A 26,936-nucleotide genomic window follows, 5' to 3' on the forward strand; every position below is an offset into this window, starting at 1 on the left:
AGAAAGAGGGCACAGAGAGGTGAGGGGCTTTCTTGTGGCTGTGCCAGCACTCTGCATTCCCAGCCCCGCATCCTTTCCACAATTACCTACGAAAGAGCAAGCCATGTGCCCCATTGCGGCTGAACACAGCCTCCAGGGAGACATGCACTTACATTGGGGGCAGGCGGGCTTTTTGCAGTGCCTGGTGCACCTGGTGTAAGAAATTACTTTGAACAGGCTTCTGCAGAGTTTCCTCTGAGGCAGGCAGAATGATGTCAGTAACATTGATTAGAATCTTGGGCCAGTGTATGAGTTCTGACACACGTCATGGCGAAACCACTGAGGCCACAAACACATACGATTGTGTGATCCAGGCACGTGAATTTCAGACTCACAGTTTCCAAATATTAGCATAACCCCATTTTAAGTTCAAATTTTCAGGCTAGGAAAATACTTTTTCCTGTCCTGAACTGTTTTAACCAAAAACATCTATGAAGACACTAGGGTTTACTATTTTACTTTTGTGGGAGTTGTGCTTTTAAAAAGCAGTCGGTTCCAATGGTAAAGTTAACTTTTTGGAACTCAATTACTTGCAGCCATGCTGAAAAAACTGTAATTAATGTGGTCAACCCCTAGCCAAATAATAAAATGAAAGCTTTGTTGTGTATCAAGGCAGAAATCAATTTCATTAGGGAGCAAAGAGCCAGAGATTTAATTTTGAGAAAATTCTCCACCCTGTGGAAAGAGGTTGTCACGAAGCTATTGGAATGAATGTCCAACATGAGAAGATTTGTCCTCCAGAGCTCAGAGGGCTCTAGCACTAAGGGCTAACCATGACCTTTCAAAATTACATTTCTAAATCTTCCATGTGTAGCCAAAGCCAATGGGCTTTTGCTTCTTAATATTCTTGGGTTTGTGTCCCTTTTGGTTTGGGTCAAGAAGTGAGTGTTGTCTATAACTGGTGACACTCTGTGTCAGTGAAATCCTGTTTTGGGGGTGTTGGGAGTAGAAGGTAGAGAAAGGTGGACTTTGGGGAGCATTGTAAACTATTTTTCATTTCACAGATGAAGAAACTGAGGCCCAGATTTGCAAGGACTGTTGGGGGTTTTTCCATTGGGAACCCCTGTCATTTCTATGATTTACAAAAGGCCCTTGGCCTGGACATCTGGGTGCTTCAGTCAGCCATGTGCCTTTGAAATTCCAGGGAGGAAAAACCACCGTCAGGTTAGGTGCAGCGGCTGCTGAGCAGATGACTTGCAGTTGGATTTTTTATTTGTTTTCTTAATAAATTTTACTGTATATATTTAAGGTATGCAACATAATGTTATAGGTTATACAAACAGTAAAAAGCAAATTATCCATCATCTCATAGTTACCCGTTTTTTGTTGTTGTCTCTGTGGCTAGAATAGCTAAAATCTACTCATTTAGCATGAATCCCATATACAGCACCATTTGATTACCTGTAGCCCTCCTGTTATATGTTACATCTCTACACTTGTTTATCCTACATATCTGCTACTTTGTATCCTCTGACCTATATCTCCCCATTTCCTCCCTGCCCCTGATGACCACTATTTTGTTCTCTGTATATTTGAGTTTTGAGGTTTTGAGGGGTTTTTTTTGTTTGTTTGTTTTTTGTTTGGGCGGGGGGGTTAGATTCCATATATAAATGAGATCAAGTAATCTTTTTCTTTCTGTGTCTGGCTTATTTCACTTAGCTTAATGTCCTCCAGGCTCATCCATGTTGTGGCAAATGGCAAGATCTCGTTCTTTTTTAGGGCTGAATAATATTCCATTGTATATGTGTACCATCTATCCATCCATCCACTGACAGACATTTAGGTTGTTTCCATATCTTGGCTGTTGTGAATACTGCTGTGAAGAACATGGGAGTGCAGCTATCTTTATGAGGTGGTGGTTTAATTTCCTTTGGGTATGTGGAAAGGAATTGCTGGATCATAGGGTAATTCTATTGTTAATTTCTTTATAAACCTCCATACTGTTTTCCATAATGGCTATACCAATCTTCATTTCTACCAATAGTGTACAAGGCTCTCTTTTCCACATCCTTGTCAACACTTGTTATCTTTTGGCTTTTTGATAATAGCCATCGTAATGGGAGTATGACCTAGTAGTTTTGATTTACATTTCCCTGATGACTAACAATGTGGAGCACCTGTCTTCTTTGGCAAAATGTCTGTGTTTTTTGCCCATTTTTAAATCTGGTTGTTTTTTCACTACTGAGTTGTACAAGCTCTATATAGCTGTTGGATATCAACCCCGTATCAGATACATGGTTTGCAAATATTTTTTCCTAATCTATAGGCTGCTGTTTTGTTTTGTCGATTCTTTCCTTTGTTGTGCAGAAGCTTCTTAGTTTGATGAAGTCTCGTTTACTAATTTTTGCTTTAAATCTTCGATCCATTTTGAGTTGATTTTTGTGTATGGTGTAAGGTAACGGTCCAATTTCATTCTTTTTCATGTGAAAATCCAGTTTTCCCAGCACCATTTGTTGAAGAAACTGTCCTTTTCTGCTGTGTCTCTTGGTGCCCTTGTCAAAAATTAGCTGACCACTATATGTTTGGGTTTATTTCTGGGCTCTCTATTCTGTTCCACTTGTGTGTCTGTCTTCATGCCAGTACCATACTGTTTTGATTACTATAGCTTTGTAATATAATTTTAAATCAGGAAGTTTGATGCTTCCACCTTTGTTTTCTTTCTCAGGATTGTTTTGACTATTTGGAGTCTTTTATGGTTCATATGAATTTTAGGCTTTTGTTTTTTCTATCTCTGTGAAGAATGTCATTGGGATTATGATAGGGTTGCTCAGTATTTCTTCTTTACTTGTTTTGTGGGGTTTTGGTTTTTTGGTTTTTTGGTTTTTGTAAAGCTATAAGTTGGATCAGGTACTTTGAGTGCCCTTCATTGCAGTGCTGGTGAACACCCTCAGTCAGTTAATGGAGAAGCCTCTGACTGGACAGAGATTGGGTCAGGAAGACCAGTGAGGGCCAGCATTGTGCTTGAGCGGTGCCAGGGCTCAGGGAGTGACTCAGCCCTAAGCAGCATGCTTCCAATCTTGAGGATGAGAATTGAGGTTCGGGGGGGATTGCTGCTTTTTTCCCCTCCCTCCACGCCCGTCATATCCTATCACTGGAGACACGAAGTCTACTGGTAGTGGCAGAGAATCCCCTACAACTGGTTGTATCCGGGCAGAGGGTGGGGGCATTCTGGCCCCTGAGTCACTACAAAATGGGAGCAAACCTCTGCCCCTCACAGGGCCTCAATATTGCCTGTAAAACGAGGATAGGAAACCAAATGGTCTCAAAGCCTCTGGTTGGTGTCTTATCTCCCACACAAATATTGAATACAGAGCAGTGCACACAGTAGGCTCTTAATAAGTGCCAAGGGCCATCTATGACCAGTACTGTTTAGCAGAGAAACCTCTCCTCCTTGTTCCTGTTCTGTTTTCATGTGGATCACCCTTTAGAGAGCATTGTGAAATACTTCATGTTTGAGGAAATTGATCTCAGGGCAGTAAATACCTTGCCCAGTGTCACCCAGCAACTGAGCGGGGACCAGAACTCAGGCCTCCCACCCCATCCAGGCCACTGCCTAGCTGGAGGAGAAGGTCCTGCAGCCAGGAGGCTGCATGGCCATTCGTGGCTTCTCGACCCCCAATGTAGCCATGAACGACAGGCCAAACAGACGAGAGACACGCTCGGGAGTCAGCCCAGGCAGCATGGAGCCAGCCTGGCAAGCCAGATGGGCAGCAACTTGTGCAGCCCCTCTGCCAGTGGGTGACGACCAGGCCAGCTCAGAACCCCAGGTCCTGCACTGCATCAGGATCCAGAAGGGCCCTGCTCTTTTTTCAAAAAATAACAAAATGTATCCCAAGCTTAAATCTGCTGCCAGCCCCTGTTTCATGTCCTGCTTATCTGAGGAGCTGCCAAGGAATGAGGTTTTTAACCAGCCGGCCAGCATCCAGCAAGACTTCATTCACCCACTGACTAATTCAGACCTCAGGAGGACCTTATGGATGGGCAGTGAAAGCTCCATTTCACAGATGAGGAAACAGGCTCAGGCAGGGGCGCAGCTCATAAGAGGCAGGGCAGGGACTCAGACCCATGCCTGGGTGGTCCTGAGCCCTGGGATATGTCCACCACCATCCCCAAACATCGTAAGACCCAGTGGGAGTTCCCTGCCCAGGGTTACACCCCGTGTCACTCTCCAGCCTGGCCAGGTTGGCCCCAGCTTTCCAGCTCCCCTATAAACGCCATTACACCCTCAGAGTTCCTTCCTCGGCCCTGGCACTTACCCCTGAAGCTCCCTTTGCCCAACTTCTGCACTGTCCCTGCTCTAGAGCTTCTTTCAGGTGCAGTGAATTCCCCCAAATCTGCTAGGTGGGGGTGGGCTGGCACCTTGGTCCTCGGAAACAGCAAAATGACAAAAGCACGCTTGTGCCAGTGAGATGGCCAGAGTCCACTCAGGCTGAGGCTGGCCACTTTCTACTGAGGACAGGCCCCTCCCCGCCCATCCTCTCCTTAGAGCCAGGGTTCAAATGTGGCTCTTCTGTACCCCTCCCCTTGGGCCAAACCATCTAGCAGATCTGTGTATGTCTTAACCCTTAAATAGGCGCAGGACGACGTAATCTCGCCAAGAGCTCACTCTTGTGTTGATGTTCCCATTCACCCCCCAGCGTTTCTGAGAGGAGGAATTCCGGGCACTGGCGACCAGCACACGGTGTGGCTTTAACCTCGGCACTGCTGACGTTCGGGTGGGTCACTCTTCGGTGCGGAGGCTGTCCTCTGTGCGGTAGTGTTTAGCAGCATCCCTGGCCTCTTCCTACCAGATGGCACCCACATCTTCAGACATTGCCTTGTGTCCCCCTAGGAGGGGGTGCGGAATCACCCTGGTTGAACCCCGGCTCTAAGGAGAAGGATGGGCGGGGAGGGACTCGTCCCCAGTAGAAAGGAGCGAGCCTCAGCCTGAAGGGACTCCATCTGTCTCACTGGCATACGTGAACTTTTGTCATCTTGCTGTCCACAAGCCCGGATCCACTGTGGCCAGTGCTGTACCCACCTTCCCTGCTCCATGAGGGTAGCCGTTCTGCCCTGCCCTGTCCCTCTTGGCTGTGCTGGGGTGACCCCCACCAACCCTGGGAGGTCCCTCATTGGCTTGAGAGCTTCTGCACTGAAGGGACCCCCTCCACCTTTTCCAGATGGGGACTCTGAGGCCCAGGGAGAGGGGACTTGCCCAGCCAATGACGTCACTGGGATCAGTTTGAACCCAAGCCCCTGACTTCGGTCCAGGGCTGGGCTCATTCCGGCTGCCACCACCAGCCCCACCTGTCTGAAACACACCTGGGCCTTCATGTTCCTAGGACAGTCCTTGATTAGAGGTAAAAGAAAAATACCCTAGACCCTTTCCCTTTCCTAAAGCTCTGACAGCATCTCAGACATTCCCCCTCCTTGCGCTTTTCATGTGCCCTTGGCCAGGTCTGAGGCTGGTGGGAACACGACCAGAGGCTGCAAGTTGTCCAGCCCTGGCGAGCGTCACTGCCTCCCGCTCACACACCCCCAGTGACAGGAGGCTCACCCCCTCTGCTGTGCACCTCAGCATTGAAAACCTCTTGTCTGACACTGTTGGAGTTTCTCCTGAGAAAATTGCCCAAAATGAGCTCATTTTGACACACCTACTACTTTGTGTATAAAAACAAGCCTTATGCTCCTACATGTTTGCAGGAGAGGCATCTGCCAGCTCTCCTTCTGCCTAGAGATGGCTTTTTGTCATGATTTAATGAAGCCCATCACAGAGCTTGAGAAATACCCAGAAGCTCGCGAAGGCTAATCACTGTCGATGCATTTATTGAAACTCTGATCATTTGGTTGTTAAGTTATTTGGCTCAGCAGTGTTCACATTTAGATGTTTGTTCAAAATAACGTGGCGTATGTGTCTTTGCCTTGTCATTTGAAGGCTGTTTTGGAAGGTGGTGGGTGGGATGCAGGCTCAGCCATGTGGCCTCGTGAGCCTCTCACCCTAGCTCCTGTGACTCTATAACATCAGGGGAGGGGCATGGAAGGCTCCTAGTTGCTTGCTGAGGAAACCCTGATGTCCTTGCATTGTGACCCAGGCATGGTGCTTATCTCTCTGGCCTTTGGTCTTACCTGGGCAGGGTGTCTGGCATATAATGCCAGCCTGCCCAGATTCTTTGTGAAGCCACATGCTGGTCCAGTCGTGGACTAAGGCAGCATTTAAGATCTTCTCAGCCATCGTGCCAGAGGCAGTCCAAGCCCTGTGCAGGCGGGATCTGCCTGAGTTCTGGGTGATGATCGAACCACAGAGGGGATCCGTTCAAATATTTCCTTTAAAATGCTACCGTGAGGTCACACCTCAGTGCTGGTGAGGTGTCTGCAGAGAGGTGGCCCAGGTCCAGGCTATGGCTCTCCTTACATTTGGGGTTCTCTGCTTCCCCTAGGACTCCTCTTCTGCGCTGAATGCTGTCCTGTAGCAGTAGCCTGCTTATCTCTTCAGAGGGGCCCCAGATCTCCCCCCGCCTTCATCTGCAGTGTATTGAGGGGCAAGTGGAACAGTATGTTTGCATGGAGGGCCGTTAGCTGGGTCCGGCTCTGCCTGGAGGCCGCTGGACTTGTGTTCAGTCTCACTTCTCTCCTCAGTGGCAAGTCACTTACACCTTCTGACTCTGTTTCCCCACCTGTAAATTGGGTCCAAGAAGACCCATCTCTTGGGCTTGCTGTGAGGATGTCATAAACTCCCAGTGGTGTGGCCACACAGCAGATGCGATTGGTAATACTGCGCTTCTCGAATCACCAGGCAGAGCATGCCTCTCTGCAGGCCCTCACTGGTATTGTGAGTGGCTGCACCTTCAAGGAGGAGAGTTGCTCTAGAGACAGACATATATATACCCAGCAAAATGTCCCATCTCCTGGAGGTCAGAGAGAAGGTGGAAGGGAGCAGACCCTCTGAGTCAGGAAGCTGCTGCTTTCAAGAGGCAGCATTACCACCCTTCAGAGAGGGTCACAGTGGGAACTACCTGTTTGCAGGCCCCTGGATGGGCATGGAGGTACCTTGCCATGGTCACCCTCCAGGCTGGCTCCCTTGCCCAAGGTCACAGCAAGTTAGCATTAGAGCTGGGCCTGGCTCCCCATTGATTGAGCACAAATGTCCGTGGCTGCCTCCACTAGAGCAGGTGCAAGCCTGTGGGGTTGGAAGGCTGTCCCCAATGTGAGCACAGAGCTGGGTGCCCTCCCAGGGCCCTGAACATCAGCACTGGGTGCCCTCCTCATGAAGGGAGGGGACTATGACACCTCCCTCCCCAGAGAACCATGCTGCAGCCGATGGTTGAGTGCATCTTGAATGCATGAGCTCATGCTCTCTTTCCTTCCATTGCTCTAGCCCCAGGAATCTTTGCATGAAGTAGGATTCAGATGCTTAAAGTGGCTCCACAAGAAGAAGAACCAGGACCACAGAGAGGGGAAGGCCAGGTCTCACCTCCGCCCCTTCAGGAGGACCATGGCTCTGGGAGGGAACTTGTCTCACATTCATGTTCCATTTATTTAGGCCTGGACAGGGGGCGCTGGCTGGCTCAGTGGTCCCAGGAATGATTTCTAATCCCAAGGAAAGAGGGGCCCTTCCTTCCTCGTGGCCTTCCTGGGGCAGCACTTTCCTTTCTGAAGGGAGAGGTACATGCTTTGTACCCTAACCTCTCAAGAATGACCCTCTGGAAGCTGCCTGTGGCTCTGCCAGTCCTTTCTGGCCTCGGCTGGGATGAATGCAGACCAGAAAAAGCAACTGTGTCTGGCCTCAAAGTAGGCCACACTGGGGGACAGGGTGCAGCAGCCACCAGCCTGCTCTCAGGAGCTCCTAGTCTGGAGGGGAGGATGATTGGGACCGCATTTCCCTGGCTAGACCCTAACTAGGTAAGTGATAGATGGGTGGAGTGCCCAGCTATGGGCCAGAGCAAGTAAGGCTGGGCCTGCTGAGGACACCATCACAGTGAGACAGGGTCCCTGACGTCGGCATCTCACAGAGCTGCAGCAAAGCTACATCATGGGGCAGAGAGAGTCCAAAGTCCCACCTGGACACCTCGACCCATCTGGTGGGATAGCTGAGGAGGGGAAGGTGAGGCTGCGTTGGGAGCTTCAGGTCCTGAATGCCAGGCTAAGGAGAGAGCACAGGCTTTGGAGTCCAGCAGACATAGGTTCAAATCCTGGCTCCAGCATATCCCATGAGACAAGCCACATGGCCTTCCAGAGCCTCAGTTTCCCCGTCTATGAACAGTGATATTTGTACCAACTTAGCTTTGCTGTGCAGTTTAAATGAGATAGCATCTGGCAGCAGCTCAGCTCAGTGCCTGGTGCCGGGTACGGGCTTGTTAAGTGCTGGGTGTCGATAATGCTGTGTTGATGGTGGGGAGCCATGGACGATTTTGAGCTGAGGACAATGTTCTGGGAGCATCTGGGTCAGGAGAGCGGCTCCCCGAGTACCTTTCAGGCTGAGGTGAACAGAAAGCCCCTGTGTATATGGATTCCTGTAACTGGGTCCTACTCACTAGTCCCAGAGGGCAATTTCCTTCCTTCCCAGCATAAATATTATATGCAAGTATTTTTAAATCATTTCATCATGAAAAGAAGCGATTTAACATAACTATTACCCAGTATTCTTCATGAAATATGCATCAAGCAATTAGGTCTAAAAGCGAGAGGTGAGGCCTCGCACTCTGCTCGGAGGCCGGCAGCTGGGGACTGAGTGATGTTTTATTAAAGCCCATGATTATGAGGCGAGGTAGGGTCTGTTATTAGGCGGCGTGCCAGGCACGTTTGATAATCCTGGTGATGGGGAGGTGCTTTTTGTGATGATAATGAGTTATCTGGATGCTGTGACAGCCCCAGCACCCCTGGCCTCCCCAGTCTTAAACGAGAATCGTTAGGTCACCCACCAGAGATGCCCCTAGATGTGACTTTGCTCTCGCAAGATGTCCAATCAAAGGAGACAGGGCTGCCGCAGGAGCTTGGCAGGTGGCAGGAGTGTGGCCCCCGTTGTCAGCAGCAGCATCGGGTCAGAGCTCCACAGGGACCAATGCCTTCCTAGAGTGATGGTGGTGCTACTGCTGCCGTAAAGGGGTATGAGGAGGCACCGGCCAGAGCCCGATGTACCTGGCCCTGGATACATGGGCCTGGGTTCTGCTGCACCTGCAGCCCCCCTTGCATGTGCCTTGGGTGGTACACTCTGTCTGGCCTCAGTTTCCTCCAACGTACCCCGCGGAGTAAGAGGAGATGACCCCAGGCCACTTCTAGCTCCAAAAGTGTTCGGAGCAGACCCCACATCCCTGAGCACACTCCTTATCTGGTGCACACCTCTGTGCACCACAGAAATTTCAAGTTCTTTTTATGCTGGCATCTTCTTTTGTGTGGAGTTGGGAGTCATTAAAGCCATCCTGGCAGCTGCTTTTAGATCTTCTGCTATTGCTAGGTGGCGTCTTGCTCGTGGGAACCTTGCAACCAGTCAGGATGTGTTATTACAGCAGGTCTTGGGGGTGTGTGGACAAGGCGTCCCTGATCCTTGCATTGGTGGGCATTGACAGTCTTGGGACCTGAGAACCCCTTGTGGTGAGGTCATCACCCTGCCTTCCGTCTAGGGGCTCCGGCAGGTCCCTCAGACAGCCCCTGTGTGTGTGCCACAGGTGGCTTTTCACGCACAGCCTGTCTGCTGTCTGATCTACCATCAACTCTGCGCAGTGGGCACCGTGGAAGTTGAGGCTCAGCGCGGAGGAGACATTCGCTCAGGGTCTGACATCTCCTGCCTGCCACCCTGCCTGCCTCACATGGAGCACTGAGGGTTCACTAGGGCCCTCTCCTGGGTCTAGAAAGTGCTGAGGTCAGGAGCACCACAGGCCCGCCGGGGAGGGAATCTGGCACTGCTGCGGCTGATTGTTGTGTGGCCTTGGGCTGTTCACCTCCTCTGTGTGTGCCTCAGTGCTTCACAACATAGGGCCTGGCTCACAGGAAGTGCCCAGAAAACACTGGCCCCGAAGACGATCCTGGCTGGTGCCCCAGTGAGGGCAGCAGTGGAGGGAAGGGGTAGAGCTGCCTCTAGACCCCTTCCTGCAGGAAGCCCTCAGGACTAGACAGCAGATTACATTCACACACAGGAATCCAGGACCTAGGGCTGAAAGCATCCTCAGAGGCCTAGATAGCCACCCCATGGGTCCAGCGGGCAGGCAGGGGCAGAGCCCAGCAAGGTATAAGAATAGCCCGAGGCCAGAGAACCACAGGGGGCAGTGCTTGAGCCCAGGAGGGTCAGCGTGTGGGCCCTTCTCCATCTGCCCGGGAGTGCTCAGGCCACAGGCGAGGAGGTTATGGGGCCTGAGCTCTGGTCCCAGCTGTGCCTTGGTCTCAGCTTCGTGACCAGCCTGCCCCCTTGGCACTGCCTGGTTCAGGGTGATACACCGTCAGGTGCTTAAATAGGTGAGCTGGATGTCGGGGTTGAGGGACAAACCGCAGGCCGGGCACGTCAGGAGGTACTTAAGGGAGGCGTCTGGGCTCATCTCAGCCTGGCAGCTGCTCGCCTCACTATATGTCAACAGCCGGGGTGGAGATGACAGTGCGTAGCTTTTAATACCTGGTGGCCATTCCAAGCCCGTGGCCTGGGAACAGAGGAGCTTCTGCCTCCACTTCTGGCTCTGTCAGAGCCGTTGCTGCCCACGTTCCTTGCTGAGTGGTATAAGAACAAACTAGCGTGAAAGTGTCACATTAACCTGCATGGGTTCCTTTCCTTAACCTCCTTGAAAATGAAATCTGCCTGCCCACAGCGCAGAGCTGTGACCCTGTTTCTTACATGTCCTCCGATTCCCTCCCCAAGCTGTAGATCTGTGAGAATCACAGCCTGATGGCCTGGCACCGAAATGTCACCCCACTCAGTGCATGTGCCCAAGGTCCCACCTTGGGACCTTGGAGGAGTCCAAGGTTCCTCCCTGCTTTCTGCTCACACACACCCTCCAGGCAGAGCTGAGCCGTGGCCTCCGAGACTGCCTCCCGCTGTTCTCTCAGCCACACGCTTTCAGCACATCGTTTAAGCAATCCCCTCCCTTTCCATGCTGGCTCAGATTTGTGATGTCTCCTGTGCGGTGGGTAGATGAGTGCTCACTCAAATGGGGCTTTGCATTTTTTCATTTAACACGTACACACCGTTTCCTTTCTGAGGCCTAAGCAAGTGCACATCCTACTTCGCAGACACGTCGAGGCAACTCTCCGATGAAATGACCCTTTACTGAGGAGAAGAACTTGCCACAGGCTCTGTAATTAGAACATTACCAGCCTTTAAAAATCTTGATTTAAATTTCAATTCTTTACAGGAATTATTCTCTCTTGAAACATAATTGCTCTCTAAACGATTTCCTTTAAGCCGAGGGTGACATCTCTAAATACATTATTATGAGCAGATGTAGTGCTCGGTGCCCGCACTTCATTAAGCATTTGTTCTGCCCATTTGAAAATGATCCTGGAGCCCAAATTAAGGCATTACTAGAGCAGGCGCTGGTAAGCTTGGCGAGCCAATCCTGCGTGGAGGAGGTGTGTTTAAGCCCCCCAGTGTCCCATGGGAGCAACAGAAGTGAGAAGAGTTTGAACCCAGAAGGGCCCCAAACCTCCCACGTCCACATGGACCCCTCAGCCTCGCTGGGAATGGGCTGTGGTCTCCTGAAACCCAGGCTCCTAGAGCTGTTCATAGTTAGCAGTGCTCAGGGACAGGCTCTGGAGATGGTGGCAGGAGGTCAGTCGGAAGCCCTGGCTTTCTAACTAAGTGACAAATGTGCTTTGGAAACTAAAGCATCCACAGATGTGGTGGTAGAATCATAACAGAATCCTAACAGGCCAGGCTTGGCGCTGAGTGGGCAGGGAAAGGGTGTCCTGGCAAAGGCAGGTTGATGGAGGTGAGTGATCCAGTGTGGCTGGAGCCCTGGGCATGAGGTGGGGCCAAGCAGGTGCTGGCAGGAGGGCTGTGGCCTTTGCCACCTAGCATGCTCATGTGCAGGCTGCAGAGGCTACAGGAGTACACAGGTTCTGCTCTGATCTCCAGGGACCCATCACTGCCCTTCTCACCAGACATTTCAGGGACTCCTCTGAGGCAGGCCTGAACCTGGGGAAGGTGGACACAGAGACTGGGTCCTGCTCATGGCACTCCCTGGGGAACTGGGAGGGTGCTAAGTAATTAAATTCAGAAAGGCAAGTGCTGATGGAGGTGTGAGTGTCCCCAGTACAGTCAGATGAAGGAAGGAGCCCATGGGAGCCTGAGGCAGAGGAAACACAGCCAAGCCTCAAAGAGTTGGGGCTTGCTGAGAGGAAGGAAGCAGTCTGGGGCATGCCAGGAAAGAGCACATTCTGCCCACATTCCATTGGCTGAAACTAGTCCCATGGCTAACTGGGTGCAAGGGAGGCTGGGAAATGCAGTCCCTGGCTAGGTGGCCCCTTCCCAGTGATGGTTCCCAACTATTGAAAGGGGAAAACAGCTCACCTACCTTCCCTGCTACTCTGTTTCCTCGTTTGTAAACGGGATGATGACCCTACCCACTTGTCATGGTATCAGGAACATGAACACACTTTGTGGGAGCAAGGCTTACACAGGCACCTGCATCAGTATTAGGAAGAGGGCTGAGTTTTGTTTTGTTTTGGTTTGGTTTTTTTCCTGGATAAGCCCCCAGAAGCTCTTGGGGTTGGAAGACTCCTGCAGCAGTGGTTGCTGCTGATTCCTGGTCAGGTGCTAGAATTGGGGGTGCCCTTGGGTGCAGCTGCATTTCAGCTGGTCCTGGGCCTCGATGCTGCCTTGGAGAGGGGCAACTCGGGGCTGCTTCGTGTCTGTGCTCGCTTCTGTCCCAAGCAGCCACCCTAGCAGGAATCTGGCCTCGGCCTTAGTGCCAGAGGAGCAGTTCTGCAAGTATGAGCATAGGCCACACTCTGCTCAGACTGCGCTTGAGTGGCTCTCTGACAAAGGGCTTCCCTGCTCTGCGGCCCCAGCAGTGGGGCAGTCTCAGCCTTTGCCAGTTGCCAGGTCCTAATAACCTCTGTTTTGTTCACAGGAGCAACCAGGGTTTTATGCACATGAAACTGGCCAAAACCAAAGAGAAATACATTCTGGGTCAGAACAGTCCCCCGTTCGACAGTGTCCCGGAAGTCATCCACTACTACACCACCAGAAAGCTACCCATCAAAGGGGCCGAGCACTTGTCCCTCCTCTACCCTGTGGCTGTGCGGACCCTGTGAGCGGACCAGCCCTGCCCTGCTCTGTGACAGAGCCCAAGACTCGGAGGAGCCGAGGCACCCACCGACCAGCCCGGCCACTGCTGCCAGTCATGTCCAGTTTGTGTCGTGTGTATGGTACTAGCACACCACTGCATGTCTCTAGAATGCTGTTGCCCCTTCTGGGGGCTGGAAAGGCCTGGATAAAGACCAAGGGAGGCCCACGCACCACCCCAGCCCCCACCCCAAACCCCTCCTTGAGTTTCTGTGAGTTAAAATATTTGCAAATCCAAGAGATGCCTTCCAGGATGAACAAAGGCACTGCAGCTCCGAGGGTGGGGCAGGAGCTCCCTGGGTTGCATCTCTTTGTTCTCCAGCTGTCACGAATTCACACCTGTGTAGGGGCAGAGTTTTCCCACGGGCCCCACTGGGGCTGGGAGCCAAATGCTGGCACTTCAAGAGCCCAGGAGGCCCCAGGGTCCCGCCCTCACCCTGGTGTGAGACTGTGTGTGTGTGCGTGTGTGTGCGTGTGTGTGCGTGTGTGTGTGTGTGTGTGAGCACATACAGGAGAGAACATGGTCACACACCAATGAGTAAACCCACTAATCTACTTTTAGTCACTCAGTGTAATCATTAGATCGTCAAGGAATCATTGTGCTGTCAAAAAGGATTCAATTATTTATGAATAGGGTGTGTAAATAAAATAGTCATTTAATATATAGTCTTATCCCTTTTTTTTATATATACCACAGAGGGTCTCTTGCGAGGGGCGGGGGGTACTTGCCTGCTGGTTTCATTCCCAGTGCAAGGTGTTTCTCCTTGGGGCTTGCTGCTGTGACAGGACCTGGGCAGGGGAGAAGAGCGGGGTCCCAGCTCAGGCCCTCAGCAGGTTCTGCTCTGGGAATGGGGCTGAGGCAGTGGAGGAGCACTGCTTGGTCAGAGGGATTTTCTTTGTTTGCCCCCTGAGAGTCGACCTGTAGGAAGGTACAGCCAAACCCTGTGTCCAGGCTCACCGTGCTGCCAGTGGCAGCCAATGGTAAGTCTGTTAACCCCTCAGGTCCACAGCCGCTAGCAATCCCCATTATCTAGTCAGTGCCACTCTGTGAGGTATTTAACATGTGGGGAAAGGGAGGTTCAGAGAGGGACAGTAATTTGGCCAAGGTCACACAGCTTATAAGCAGCAGAACAGGCTCCATGGCTGAAGCTCTTCCATTGGCTGTGTGGTCTTGCTGCCACCCTGCTCCTGCGGGAGGGCAGAATCCTGACCTTTCAGGACACAGAGAGCCCCCTCAGTTGTCCATACTGCTTCCACACAGATGAAAACACCTACACACACCCAAGCTCTGTCTTGCCCCTGTCCTTGACAGGAGCAGGGGTTCTTTCCGTACGTTCAGGGCAGACCCTAAGAAGTCTGTGAGTTACTCAGTTTCTTGCTTTCCCACGTACCCAGCAGCAGGACAGGTGTGGCTGCCATCTGCTGAGTGAGGTGCCAGGGACCCAGCTCCAGCGAGGGCTCCGGAGCCTTCACCGGCTCTCATCCTCCTGCCTGCCCGGTGGTCTCAGTGGACTGGAAGTCTGGTGGCTGTGGTCCCCAGAACACATGGAAAGAGCACGAGGGCCCAAGTTTGAGCATCACCAGCAGGTCTAGACATTCAGCACTGCCTGTGTCTTTAGGGCTGGCTCAGAGATGGCTCGTTCCCTGTGCAGATGTGGAGACAGAGGCCCAGAGAAGGAAAGGCCTTGCCAAGGCCACCTCTCAAGTTGGGGCAGAGCAGGACTAAAAGCTGTGCCCCTTTAGGTGGCTGCTGTGGATTCCAGTGGTACGTGTCCAAAGCCGCTTCCTTGGCGGTCTGCCTCCCGGGTCCTTGTCTGTCCCGCCCTCGTGATTCTCACGCTGGCTGTGGCCCAGGTCTAGTCTCCACATAAGTCAATCCTGACCCTGTGCCCATTCTGCATTTTCTGAAGGGAAGGAGAATCGCTGGGGTGATTCGTGTTTGCTTTCTTTTGGGCTGGGGGGGTGGGGATGAGAAAATGAGGGAGGAGTTGGCGCTTGTCCAAACAGAGGTGCCAGCAGAGTCAGGATCCAAGGAAGCCATGGGAGGCTGGGGTGTGGGGAGGCCTGCGCTGTGCAGACATCCTTCCAGGGCCGGCCTGTGCTCCTAAGAGAGGCTGTGCCTGCGGGCTGAGCACAAGCCGGCCTGCTCTGCCCTCTTGCCTTTGCTTCTTCTAGGAATTCCCGGGACCCTCCCTCCGACCCCTGCCCCCATCTCCCTGCAGTTGCCCGGGAGGCCCACCCGTTCCCCTTAGGGACCGAGGCGGGCAGAGGAGCCAGCCTACAGGATGGGAGCTGCTAAAAAGAGTTTTTTTCCTTCATTTTATGAACCTCTCCCTCTTCTTCCTCTGATTGTGACTGTTTCCTCTGTCAGCGTGTATTCATGTTTTCTTGGACATCTAACAATTGGAACAGCTTTTCCCTTTCAGAAACACTCACATTCAGGTTACTGGCTTTTTGTTTTGGCTTTTTTTTTTTTTTTTTTTTTTTTCATCTTCTGCCAATTAATGGGGGAAAAAACTGAGCTGGATTTCTTTGAGGGGAAAAAAGCTCCCTGCCACACAATGCCTCACCCTGGGCATTTCGTCTTAGGACACAACCTCCAGCCGCTGATGGGCCTCATTGCTCGGAGCCACAGCGTGGTTTTTCCTTTCTGTCCCTTTGCTGGCTCCATTGTTGGCCATGACGCCCGGACCACTTCAGCAGCTCCGTCCTTGAGCACTGAGGAGTCAAGGGCCCTTGTGGCAGAGCAAGATGGCGCCACAGGAAGAAAGGCGCCTTGTGGGGAAGAGGGCCCACCTGCCCACCAGTGCTGAGGCCCTCAAGTCGGAAGAGCCGCCTGGGCTGGCCCCGCTCCTGGGGAGAGGCTCACAGAGCAGCCCTGCAGGGACGTCGTGCCGAGGCCGCGCCTGCAGGAAGTTGGCCTGTCCCCGCCGTGGCCCTCAGCGCTCTGCTTCCAGCAGTCACAGGACCGCAGGTGTCCTTTTTGAGATGTGGAACACCAAGTTCTGGCGGCTCTCAAGACAACCTCTCGGAAGTGGTTGATGGCACTTGACCAGGAGCCTGGCAGGATGGGCAGCCGGGCTCGCCATTTGCTCTCGCAGGCCCTAGGGACAGTGCACGCACACACCCTGCCGGCGGCACAGGCTGGTATCTGGAGCCTGCCTAAGGATGCCCGGGAAGGGTCCAGGCTGAATCAGGCAGTGGTCTAGCAAACTGCCACATCTATCTCTTCAGCCGTCCGGAATCGGTGACCAGCAAAGACCAAATCCAGAACCCCATAGGAACCTGCTGGCAGGTGCCCTCAGGACACGGCGGCCTCAGCCTCCATCCCCCTTGTTGGGGCCGTGTGTGTCACTGCCTGTACCCGCCACCTATTGCTAAAAAGTGTCCTGTAAAGCTCCAGTTATGTGTGATTTGCTGTATAATGATGTATATTTAATGTGAAGCTTTTAATACACCAGCGTATTGTTTAAGTGTACCTCCTTGAGCAGGCATGTTTTATTTTTTCAGAATGCAATCGTGTGCCCCAGAATCTGGTTGAATTGCTTCTGCTTGCAAAGGCTGAGCTTCCTCCATCATCTCCCAGAGGTGGATTGTGACAGGAAAAAAGGAAACTTCCTGTTTCCTAATTACAAAGAACATAGAGCCCCAGTGAGCTCGTTAAGTGGAAACAGATTTGTTCAGGAGATCATTGAGTTCCTACTGGTCCTCAGGGCTGGTGGATACAGAGGTGAATAGGACCCAGCCCCTGCCCTCAAGAAGTTTCCAGTGTGGGAAATGGAAAAACAAGCCATTAGATGTAGAGCTGAGCCAAGGGAGCCTGGAGAGAGGGTGTTCCGGGCCAAAGTAACAGGTGGCAGGATCATCAGGGAGAATTGAACAGGGCCTGGGCTGGCACAGCCTGCCTTGGTGGGAGATGGCGAGGATCCTGGGTCTCCAAGGGCTTCATCCTGTAGATGCAGATGAGCAGGGCAGGGCAGAAGTGGGGCATTTGTCACCTCGAGCTGCAAAGTCACTCTTGGTCTGCCTGAAGACTTCGGGAGGTGCTGGCCTCCTGTTTTCTAGGGAAGGCAAGTCCTTAAGGAGGGGAGGGCAGAGCACATGTCTTGGCACACAATCTCCCATTGTTCACACTGACACCATCACCCCGATGACATCATGAGGCAGCCTCAGTTTACTGGGGCAGGGAGGGCGTGTGAGGGTCTGCCACCCAAGCCCCTCGCTCACACGTAGATCACCTGAGGGGCTATAGGTTTCCCCAGCATGTCAGGGAGCCCACTCTGAAGTGCTTTCCAACACCACCACTCCCAGAGAACTCACCTGCCTCTCATCCCTCCCTCCCTCCCTCCCAAGAACCATGGCCTTCTGTCCCCCAGCAGGCCCCCCCCCCCCCCCCCCGCCAGGACTCAGGCTTTGGTTCCCCTCTCCTCCCACAATCCAATGACTCAGAATCCACACCTGACTCCAGGCCCCTCAGAGAACCACCCCACCCCCACACCCCACACCCACCTGTGCTCGGGGAGGGCGCGTGGTCCTGGGTACAGAAAACGTCCCTGGGCTCAACCCGGACCAGGGGCCACAGGTATTGCCAGTGCTCTCCTCCAGAAATTTCTTGAAGGGAAGGAGAAAAGGTCAGCTGTAGACCCTGTTTTACATTTGGGGGAGCTTTTTATTTCTGTTTCAGTTCAATTTAATGAACATTATGCATGAACAGGTAAGAGCTGGTAACCAGGAAGGGGAGCTGAGCACAGGAAACATCTTCCTCAGCCGGAATCCACAGAAGGGGAGACGGCCAAAGGCCTTCGTCTCTGCACAGAGCCAGCAGGGCAGGCTGCAGACTGGGCTCAGAGAGGAACAGAGGCTTGCTCAAGGCCATACAGCAAGTCCATCTCCACATGCCTCAGGGTGCTTGAGGGTGGCCAGCTCAGAGTGACACCTTGGTCGGCGCAGCTCTGGAAAGACTGGGGTGGAGCTGGGGGGGGGGGGCGGGTCTTCTCGACAGTTTATGAGCCAATTTTTTTCTCACTGGCTCCCGGAGCATCCCAGGCCTGCAGTGACTGATGCCATCTCTAGCTTTGGGAGACAGTTTCCAAAGGAACCATGGTCTGACCAGGTGGCAGAAAGTCACCAGTGTGGCTCTGGTGCCCTCGTGTGGTTCCCGTCAGCATTGCAGCCAGCCTCTAAGTCACCAGGGCCCAGAGAAGGAAGAGGCAGGCATGTAAACATAAACAGCAAGCTGTGCAAAGTGGTGGGTGGTGAGTGCTGTAGCAGAAGGGACAGAGGGAGTGGCATCTGAGCCCAGGCCTCACATGTGGGAAGTAGGGGCATCCTGGGCGGAGGGACTGCAAGAGCCGGGAGGCTCCCTCTGCTCCTAACTCAGGCTCTTTCCTCTGCATCCTGCTCTGCAGCCCCAGTAATTCATGCCAACTGAGAGGGAAGGTCAGGCTGAATTAGAACAGCTCAGTACGGAACAATGTTATGCAATATTATTTTAAAGTTACTGACTTTCTGATTATAAAATTAACATGTACTTACTGAACCAAATATGTATTTCAGGAAAATATAAAGAAAATAAAAATTACCCTAAACTCAAAAAACAGTGCTGTTAACATTCTGAATCATGTCCTCGGTCAATTTTCTATACATATACAATTATTTTAAAGAAAATTGGGCTCATGCTATGTTTATATAGTTTTATACCCTCCACTTTCCACTTAACACAGTATCATGTCCTTTTCCCTTCATGTTATTGAATCTACAATATGATCTTTTTCTCATTGTTGCATAATATTTTGCCTTAATTTAGTTAACTTATTCAAGTTTTTGTATAACTAGCTCTGCAGGTAATGTCTTTGGAAATTTTTATCCATAGTTCTGGGTTTTTTGTAAGAAGAAATTCACAGAAGTGACAGTACTGGGTCAAAGGCTGGGTACATCTTTAAGACTTCTTATCCTCCAGAGAGACACTGGTTTATCTTCCACTGCCATGTCTGGGAGTGCCCCCAAAGAAAAGCTGTTCGGTTACATTGAAGGACTTTCAGCAGCTTGGATTTTGCCTAAAATGTAAGGCATAAGCTAAGCAGTTTCCTTTCATCAGAGACAGCTTGAATTCAGGCAATAGGGGCTGTGGGATGGGACAGGAGGCTATCTGGGCTCTGCTTGTAGGATGACCAATTGTTCCTTTTCTGAGGGGCTTTCCAGCATATAGGGCTCTCAGTGCTGAAACAAAGCAAAATGGAGCAGTTGGTCATGTGACCCTGGCTGCCAGCTCCCGGTGTGATCCTGCGCAAGCCCTTTACCTTCCATTCAGCAGAGGCTTTGCCTGCCCTGTGAGGGGTGAGGTCTTGGGCTGCAAGCCAGGGCTGGGGGGACCCAAAGAAGCTCAGAAGCAGCCCTGCCCTCCTGGGGTGCAGGAGAAAGGTGAGAAAAGGAGCAGCTGTCATCCAGGGGCTCACCAGGCAGCCCAGGCTCACATTCTAACCCTGTCCCTTTCCGCTGTGTGACCTGGGCCAGCTGCAGAAAGCTTCCGTGTCCTCCACTGTAAGACAGCACAAGAGAAGTGACCTCACGAGGTTATTGCAAAGATTACACGCGGTGTTGGATGAACACCCTTAGCACGCCTTAGCAATGTCAACCTTCAGATAATGTCAGCTGGGATGAGAAGCTGTAATGGCAGAGGCCAGTACAGCCACAGGAGGTCTGTGGTGCCAGGAGGGATTCCCGTAGGAGGTAAAAGTGGAGTCCATTTTACAAATAAAAAGTGCCCTAACCCTCCTGCACATCTACAGAAGTATGGACAAGAGCTTGAGATCCTCCTCCTCTCCAGATGGAATTTGGGAGCACTCACAGTGTTCTCGCCACCCCTACCTCAGCATCCTCTAACACCTCATCTTCATTTGTTATTTAAATTAATTTGAACACACTATAGTTATTATCCAAGTAATAAGCATATGTTGTATTCTTTTTAAATAATTATCACATTTGTTATTATTTCAGTATTAAACCTATTTATTGTCTTTATTATTTAAATATTAAATCTATTCAGCATCTTTATTAAATATTAAATGTGTTATGTTCATTATTTATGGTTTATCTCCACCCGTTAGAATGTAACTAGAATGTAGACTCCACACAAGCAGGGATCTAGGAGAACTGGCACATACTAGGTGCTCAATAAGTGCTTGTTAGATTATGTAACAATAACAGAAGCTCCTATTCATGGTGACCTTATTCTGTGTGTGCTTCATGTCATACATGCATTGGTCTCCCACAAGGAGAGCCCCACCGTGCAGATGAGAAACCGAGGCTCAGAAAGGTGGAGTGGTGCTAGGAAAAGCAGAAGTTGGACTTAGTGGTGGGGGCCCAGAGGAAGGCCACAGCCTGGAGGAGAGTGGGATCTAGAGGGGACTATGTGGCGCAAGAGAGAAGTGACATTTGGAGTCCCTGGGAGATGGATCCATTTCCCCCTCCACACCTGAAAGGCCACCTGAAGGAGAAGAAACTTCTGCCACCCTGGGGCGCCTCCCTCAGGCTTGGAGCGCGGGCAGCAGGAAGCAGCCTCATCCTGTAGATGGGGATACTGAGGCTCCAAGAGGGTGAGGGCTTTACCTCAGGTACATCACCAGGCAGTGGTGGATCTAGGATTCAAACCCAAGTGTTGGGACCTTGCAGTATGCTGCGTCTAGTTCCCAGTTTTCCAACTTGCCTGATCGTAAGGGTCTCATCTTATGATCAAACAAAATTAATACAAATTCTGAAGCCCTCTCACTTGGAGATTTTGATTCAGGAGGTCTTGGTGGGCCCTGGGAACCTGTATTTTTCACAAGCTCCCTAGGGGAATCATGATGAGGGAGTTGGGGAGATACTCCAAGGGTAAAGGGCCAGTCTGCCCACTGTCCTGCAGCTCACCATTCACCTGGGCCTTTGCACAGGCGCCAGGGCACCATCTACTGAACTATGTTTCTGTGTCTAACTCATTCCCCAAAACAATGGAGGTGGTGGAGTCCCAGCCTCACTTCGCACTTGGTAAATGACTCAGGCAGGTCATGGGCCTTCTCTGACCTCACAAATTATATGCAAATCAGAGGAAATAACCATCAGCTGCTTGGAAAACCCAGAGTATTGTGCTAATGTTTGTTGTTTTATTGACTTGGTCCTTGCTAGATAAAAGTGTGTTTGAATTTCACAAGTACGTGTCACTCAGATGATACCAAGTGAGGTGTCCCCTGATCTTGTGCAGAAGTCAGCAAACCTTCTGAGCCCTGAGATTTACCAAGGGGCGTGAGCTCTGCTTGTAGGTGTGCCTGGGAGAAAGGCAAACCTGGGGGACAGGAATGAGGACAAGGAGAACGAGCAGCCTGGCGCCTCCTTCCTTAAACACTTCGTCCCATCCCGAGCTTTTTCTGGAGCTCACCTTGTTTAAATCTAGTCATCCCTCGTGGATCACCTCTACCAGGTAGCCTGTGCTCGCTACAGCTGGTACAACTTCCATCTCCTATCAACACTCACAGTACTTGGTATGTGCCTCTTTCAAGCAATGCTGATCACTTTTCCACAGGACCAGGCTCCTGGTTCCCCTTTGGGCTGCAGACTCACTCACTCACACATTCCTGAGCCCTGCCGGAACCTGTATTTCAAATTGTAGGTCACTATTATCGGTCAGGATGTCAATTTAGAGCCACTGTTTCCCAAAATTGCTCAAAGAAGAATCACCTGGGTCTGGTGTTAAATATATACAGGCCAGCTGGCCTGAAAATTCTGATTTAGTAGAAGTCTGCTGTGGGACCAGGGTTCTATTTTCTAACCGTCTAGGACCTAGAATCTAGGTCAATGTTTTTCAATCTGTAATGTGGAGCGTGGGCACCAGGAAGCATACGTACAAATGAAGCATGCGTACAAATCACCTGGTAATCTTGTTAAAGATCAACCCTGGTTTACTTGCTTTCACGTAAGGCAGGATTCTACATTCCCAACAAGCTCCCACGTTGTGGCCTACGGACCACACGCTGTGTGACCAAGTTCAGGTGATTCTTATCTTCAGGTACATTGAGGAAGCAAGTGCTGTTCTCAACCTCAGCGCACCTGGGAAGCTTTTAAAACTAAGTTCCAGGTCCCACTGCAGATCAATTAAATCTGAATCTTCAGGGTTTTTTGTTTGTTTTTAAAGCTTCCCAGATGATTCTAATATGAAACAGGGTTGAAAATCACTAATTTAGTGGATCCCCACCGGCATTAAAAATAAATGAACAAATAAATGGAACAGAACAATCTCACAGGCTTGTGGGGTAAAACCTTGGCCTTGGTTACATGTAATAGAGAGAGATGCACGTGAGTGGCAAGATCAAAGCGGGTTTGAAAATGAGCAAAGGAAAAGAGCAGGTCCTGGAGTTCACAGACCAGCCAAGGGCAGACAGACCGCACAGTTCAAGGACACCTGGGGTGGAGGGGCTGTCAGCATTGGTGGTGGGGGGCTCTGCAGAGTGAGGAATTGAGGTCAGGTCAGGGACAGTAGCAACAAAGAGCTTCTGTTTGAACTGAGCAATGAAGGATGAACAGGACGTTGTCATGAAGCAAGCAGGGCCTTGCAGGCACAGAGGACAAAATGTACTCAGTTTGGGGGCATGTGAGAGAAAGCAGCGAGTCCAGGGAGGCTCCACGTGGCCGGCCTGGGGGGTATGAAGGGGAGTGGCAGAGATAGGTGTAGATGATTGCAGAGGCCTGGGAAATGAAGCTGAAGAGAAAGGAAGGTCACTGACCCCTTGTTAAGGGATGACCTCAGGTGACCTCATCTGGGCAGAGCCACCACACAGTAGCTGAGACTCCACTGACAACATACATAAAGCTGTTTTTGTGGACCTTAGGGCCCATGGAAACTGGACCACTTTCTAGAAAGTGCCTGGAGGGCACTGGATAACTTTCTTGAAAGCACTTTTTGGGAAAAGTGGAGGGTGCTTAAGCAAAGATCCATCAGCAACATGCCTATGTCCCTTTCCCAAGAACCCAGACCCTCCCTTTTAACAGCACTGCTGTCTACCAGCATTTCATTTCCACAAACATCTCCTGGGCACCCTTTCTGCCAAGCACTGAGTTGGAGGGCTAGGAAAGAGTCACACTGCCCCTGTGAACTGGCAGTAGGAAAGAGAGACACCATCATGAGAGACTACAGCACAGGACAGGATGTCAGAAATGCCCCAAACTTTGTGCCACAAATAGACAGTGGCAAGAGCAGTCAATTTTGTCGGGTGATCAGGAGGAGCTCCTAGGAAGAGGAGGCAATAGGATCTTGAAGGGCTAACATGTTTGCTGAAGATTCGAGGGTGAAAGGGTCAGATAGGCTTAAGGAACACAAGAGATTGAGGGGACTTTCCCCTTGGCAGAGTACTAGCGATGGCTTCATAGAGTAGGAGTTGTTCAAACTGGGCCTTGGGGGATGAATGAGTGGAATTTGTGCCAGAGGAGAAAGTCATCTCAGCAGCAGATAAGATTGAGAGATTGCACATAGCTGAAACACAGAATGTAGTTGGGGATGAGGTGGACAGATAGTCCTATGTGCCAAGATAAGGAGTTTGGATTTATCAGGGAGGCAAGAAGGAACCATCAGAGAGTTTTAAGATGAGTGAGGTTAACTTTATGATGAATCCTGAATCAAAAAAGAGGGTTTTGATCTCCAATATCCATCTGCCCAAGTATAAAGCTAGGGCTTACAGATCCCTTGAGTCTGTTGCACAGATGGAGTTACAAACCCTCTACACGCAGGTCTGTGAACTAGGTAATAGGGGAAAAAAAAGGTTCTGGGAGTGGGTAGATATAGAAAAATGAATGGGTTTTATTCAGATCTAGGAACAACTGTCCTAGTTGCTTCTCAGAGTTCTGAGCAGCTCTGTGGAGCAGAGCTGTTAGTCTTTTATACTTAAGTCCACAACCCTGGACACCTGGGTGCCCATACGCAATTACATTAAGTAGTAACAAGGAACACCTGAGGATATTTATAGCACACACTCTGCAAGATTCTGAACATCTGAGGGCCCCTGACCATTTTCTTATTTTTCTCAACAATCCACCCCTTCAGGGTCCCTCGCCATACAATCTACCCATTCAGAATCTTCCGCGATGTTTCCTTAGTGAGGATAAATGACCCTTACATTCATACAACCTATCGTCTGTCCAATATGCCTTACGGCTTGTCCTGTAGTTTTGTTCTTTCAATTATTAGCCGCACATGTCCAGGTAGTAGTCATCATTGGTATGAAGTTCAGTGCATATTCAATAAGCCAACACATCGGTCACATGAACGTATATCTGTATCCAGTTGACTCTGGTGCCCGCAGCCAGACACTATGGGCGAAAAGACAGAAGGGTTATTGGTACCAGTAGGGGAAGATCTCGCCCCTCTGGTAAGATACATGCCAGTTTGCCATCCTGGGAAAGGATGGTTGCAGGAATAGGTATCTTACCTGGTTTATGATACCATACTTTACCTGCTACTACTGTTGGATCTGTAGGTTCTATTTGTAATAGTATAGGGGAACTCATAATTGGCCATAATGATAATACAAATGTGCCCCTTTGGAATAGAGTGCTCGTCTGTTCCAGGCCATGTTACCTTTACTTAAGGAGGCCAAGTACTTATCACCCAAGGTGAAATTTGCAAGTCTTCTAATCCTTTCCCTCAAGGCCCTATTAGACCTACCCAGCATATATGGGGGGCTTCTATTCTCCATAGCCATTCCCATTGTACTGTCTGTCCCTGTTGTAAACAGGCTGGGGCTGGTAAGAGAATATTTCCGTTCTTGCCATATTCTGGCTTCAAAAGCTCATCTCTAGTAGTGACTTGCAGTTGTATAGGTGCTGCAGCCCTATGCAACAGAGCTCCCACTGGAGAGGGCCCGCCCTTGCGGGATCTCTCATTTAGAATCCTGACTGTCGGCCATAACCACCGTGTCCACCCCTTCAGGGATGGGGGTTGGACAGATGGCCTTAGCCTCTCTTTTAAAAGACTGTTATACTGTTCAATCATTCCTGCCACCTGGGGATGATATGGCATATGTAACTTCCACTGAATAGACAACTGGGAAGCCCACTTCTGAATCTCATGTCCAGTAAAGTGGGTTCCACTGTCACTCTCTATGACTATAGACCGGCCATACATGGCTGTAAGGCTATTCAACGCCTTCACAGTGTTTACCTGGTCTGGGGCCTTACAAGGCCATACAAACAGAAGACCAGTAGCTGTATCAACAGCAGTGAAGATGTATGTGAAATTCTCTGACCTCGGCAGTTGTCCAACAAAGTCCACTTGCCATCGAGTCAGGGGCACCCTTCCTCAAGTTATTTGCCCGTCTATATGGGGTACCCACTGGGGGTGTGGACTCTCTTGAGCACATACTGGGCAATCATGACAGGCATTTACTACATCTTCCCATTTTATAGGCAAAGCCCACCTTTGAGCAGCCATCCACATGGTTTTGCTGCCAGCATGCTGCATTCGTTGATGTAACCACTGGGCTACATCAGCAGCTGGGGCTCTCTCCAGCCATCTTACCGTACCCAAGGCATCAGATTCATTAGTTCCTGGACTGGCTAGGGGGAGATGTCCTGTGACATGAAAAAGGGTTACTTCTTTCTCATGCCCCAGTTCCCATAACTCTTGCCACATGGCTTGTCCCCACTGGGGTCAGTGGCCTACCATCCACCATTGATATTTCCAAGTAGAAATCCAAAAGGTTAATTAAGCCTTTGTACACAGCCCAGCTGTCAATACAGATGGTTAATGGCCCAGGCTCATATTTTATTACCAAACAGCTCTCAATTCTGCCCATTGACTGCTTTGCCCTATGCCATTTTCAAACCACATGGTATCTGTTAAGGCCTGGACAGCAACAGCTGTCCATGATGCTGAGGGTCCCATGCTAGAGCCATCTGTATACCAAGCTTGTTCTGTGATAGGTCCCTGTCCCTCATGGAAAGGTGTAGCCTCCACCTCCAAGAGTAAGGGTTGTGTCAAAGTTTCCTCTACAACCTCTACTGGGCCTAGCACAGCTTGCAACTCTTTGGACAGAGGACTCGTTGACACAGTGCTTCTTTTTTTTTTTTTTTTTTTTTTAAAGATGACCGGTAAGGGGATCTTAACCCTTGGCTTGGTGTTGTCAGCACCACCCTCACCCAGTGAGCTAACCAGCCATCCCTATATAGGATCCGAACCCGTGGCCCTGGTGTTATCAGCACCGCACTCTCCCGAGTGAGCCAGAGGCCGGCCCAACACACTGCTTCTTTGTTCTAAATATGCTCCCCATTTAGACAGAGTGGGAATCTGACCTACACTTGTTTTAGGGTTGGTTACCCACATGCACAGCCAACCTAGTATGGGATGTGTTGTCCTTACTAGGACTTTGGCAGGTCACCACTGTGATAGCCTCAGTGGCCATCAAGGCAGAATACACAGCTGATAGTTTTTTTTTATTAGAGAATAGCATACTTCAGCACCCTTCCAGAGCCGAGACCAGAATCCTACAGGCATTTGGAATAGGTCCTGTCTCTGCCACAAACCCCATCCTTACCCCTCTTGGTTGATATTTACATCTAACTCAAAAGGTTTAGTGGGAGCAGCCACTTGTAAAGCCTGTACTTGCTGTATTGCCCTTTTTGTAACCCA

The 26,936-nt window shown here is 50.7% G+C and overlaps 1 protein-coding gene across 2 annotated transcripts in view; it reads left to right on the top strand.

Moving 5' to 3' along the window:
• Positions 1-13,934, top strand: part of SHB (SH2 domain containing adaptor protein B) — a 132,072-nt gene extending 118,138 nt beyond the window's left edge. For both annotated transcript variants that reach the window (XM_063082211.1, XM_063082212.1), the window contains one exon: positions 13,071-13,934. In XM_063082211.1, coding sequence (XP_062938281.1) covers positions 13,071-13,254 — 184 coding nt within the window. In that variant the 3' untranslated portion in view covers positions 13,255-13,934. The remainder of the gene's footprint in view (positions 1-13,070) is intronic.
• The last annotated feature ends 13,002 nt before the right edge of the window (positions 13,935-26,936 follow it).

This window comes from Cynocephalus volans, chromosome 17, assembly GCF_027409185.1.
Source record: "Cynocephalus volans isolate mCynVol1 chromosome 17, mCynVol1.pri, whole genome shotgun sequence".
NCBI lineage: Eukaryota > Metazoa > Chordata > Mammalia > Dermoptera > Cynocephalidae > Cynocephalus > Cynocephalus volans.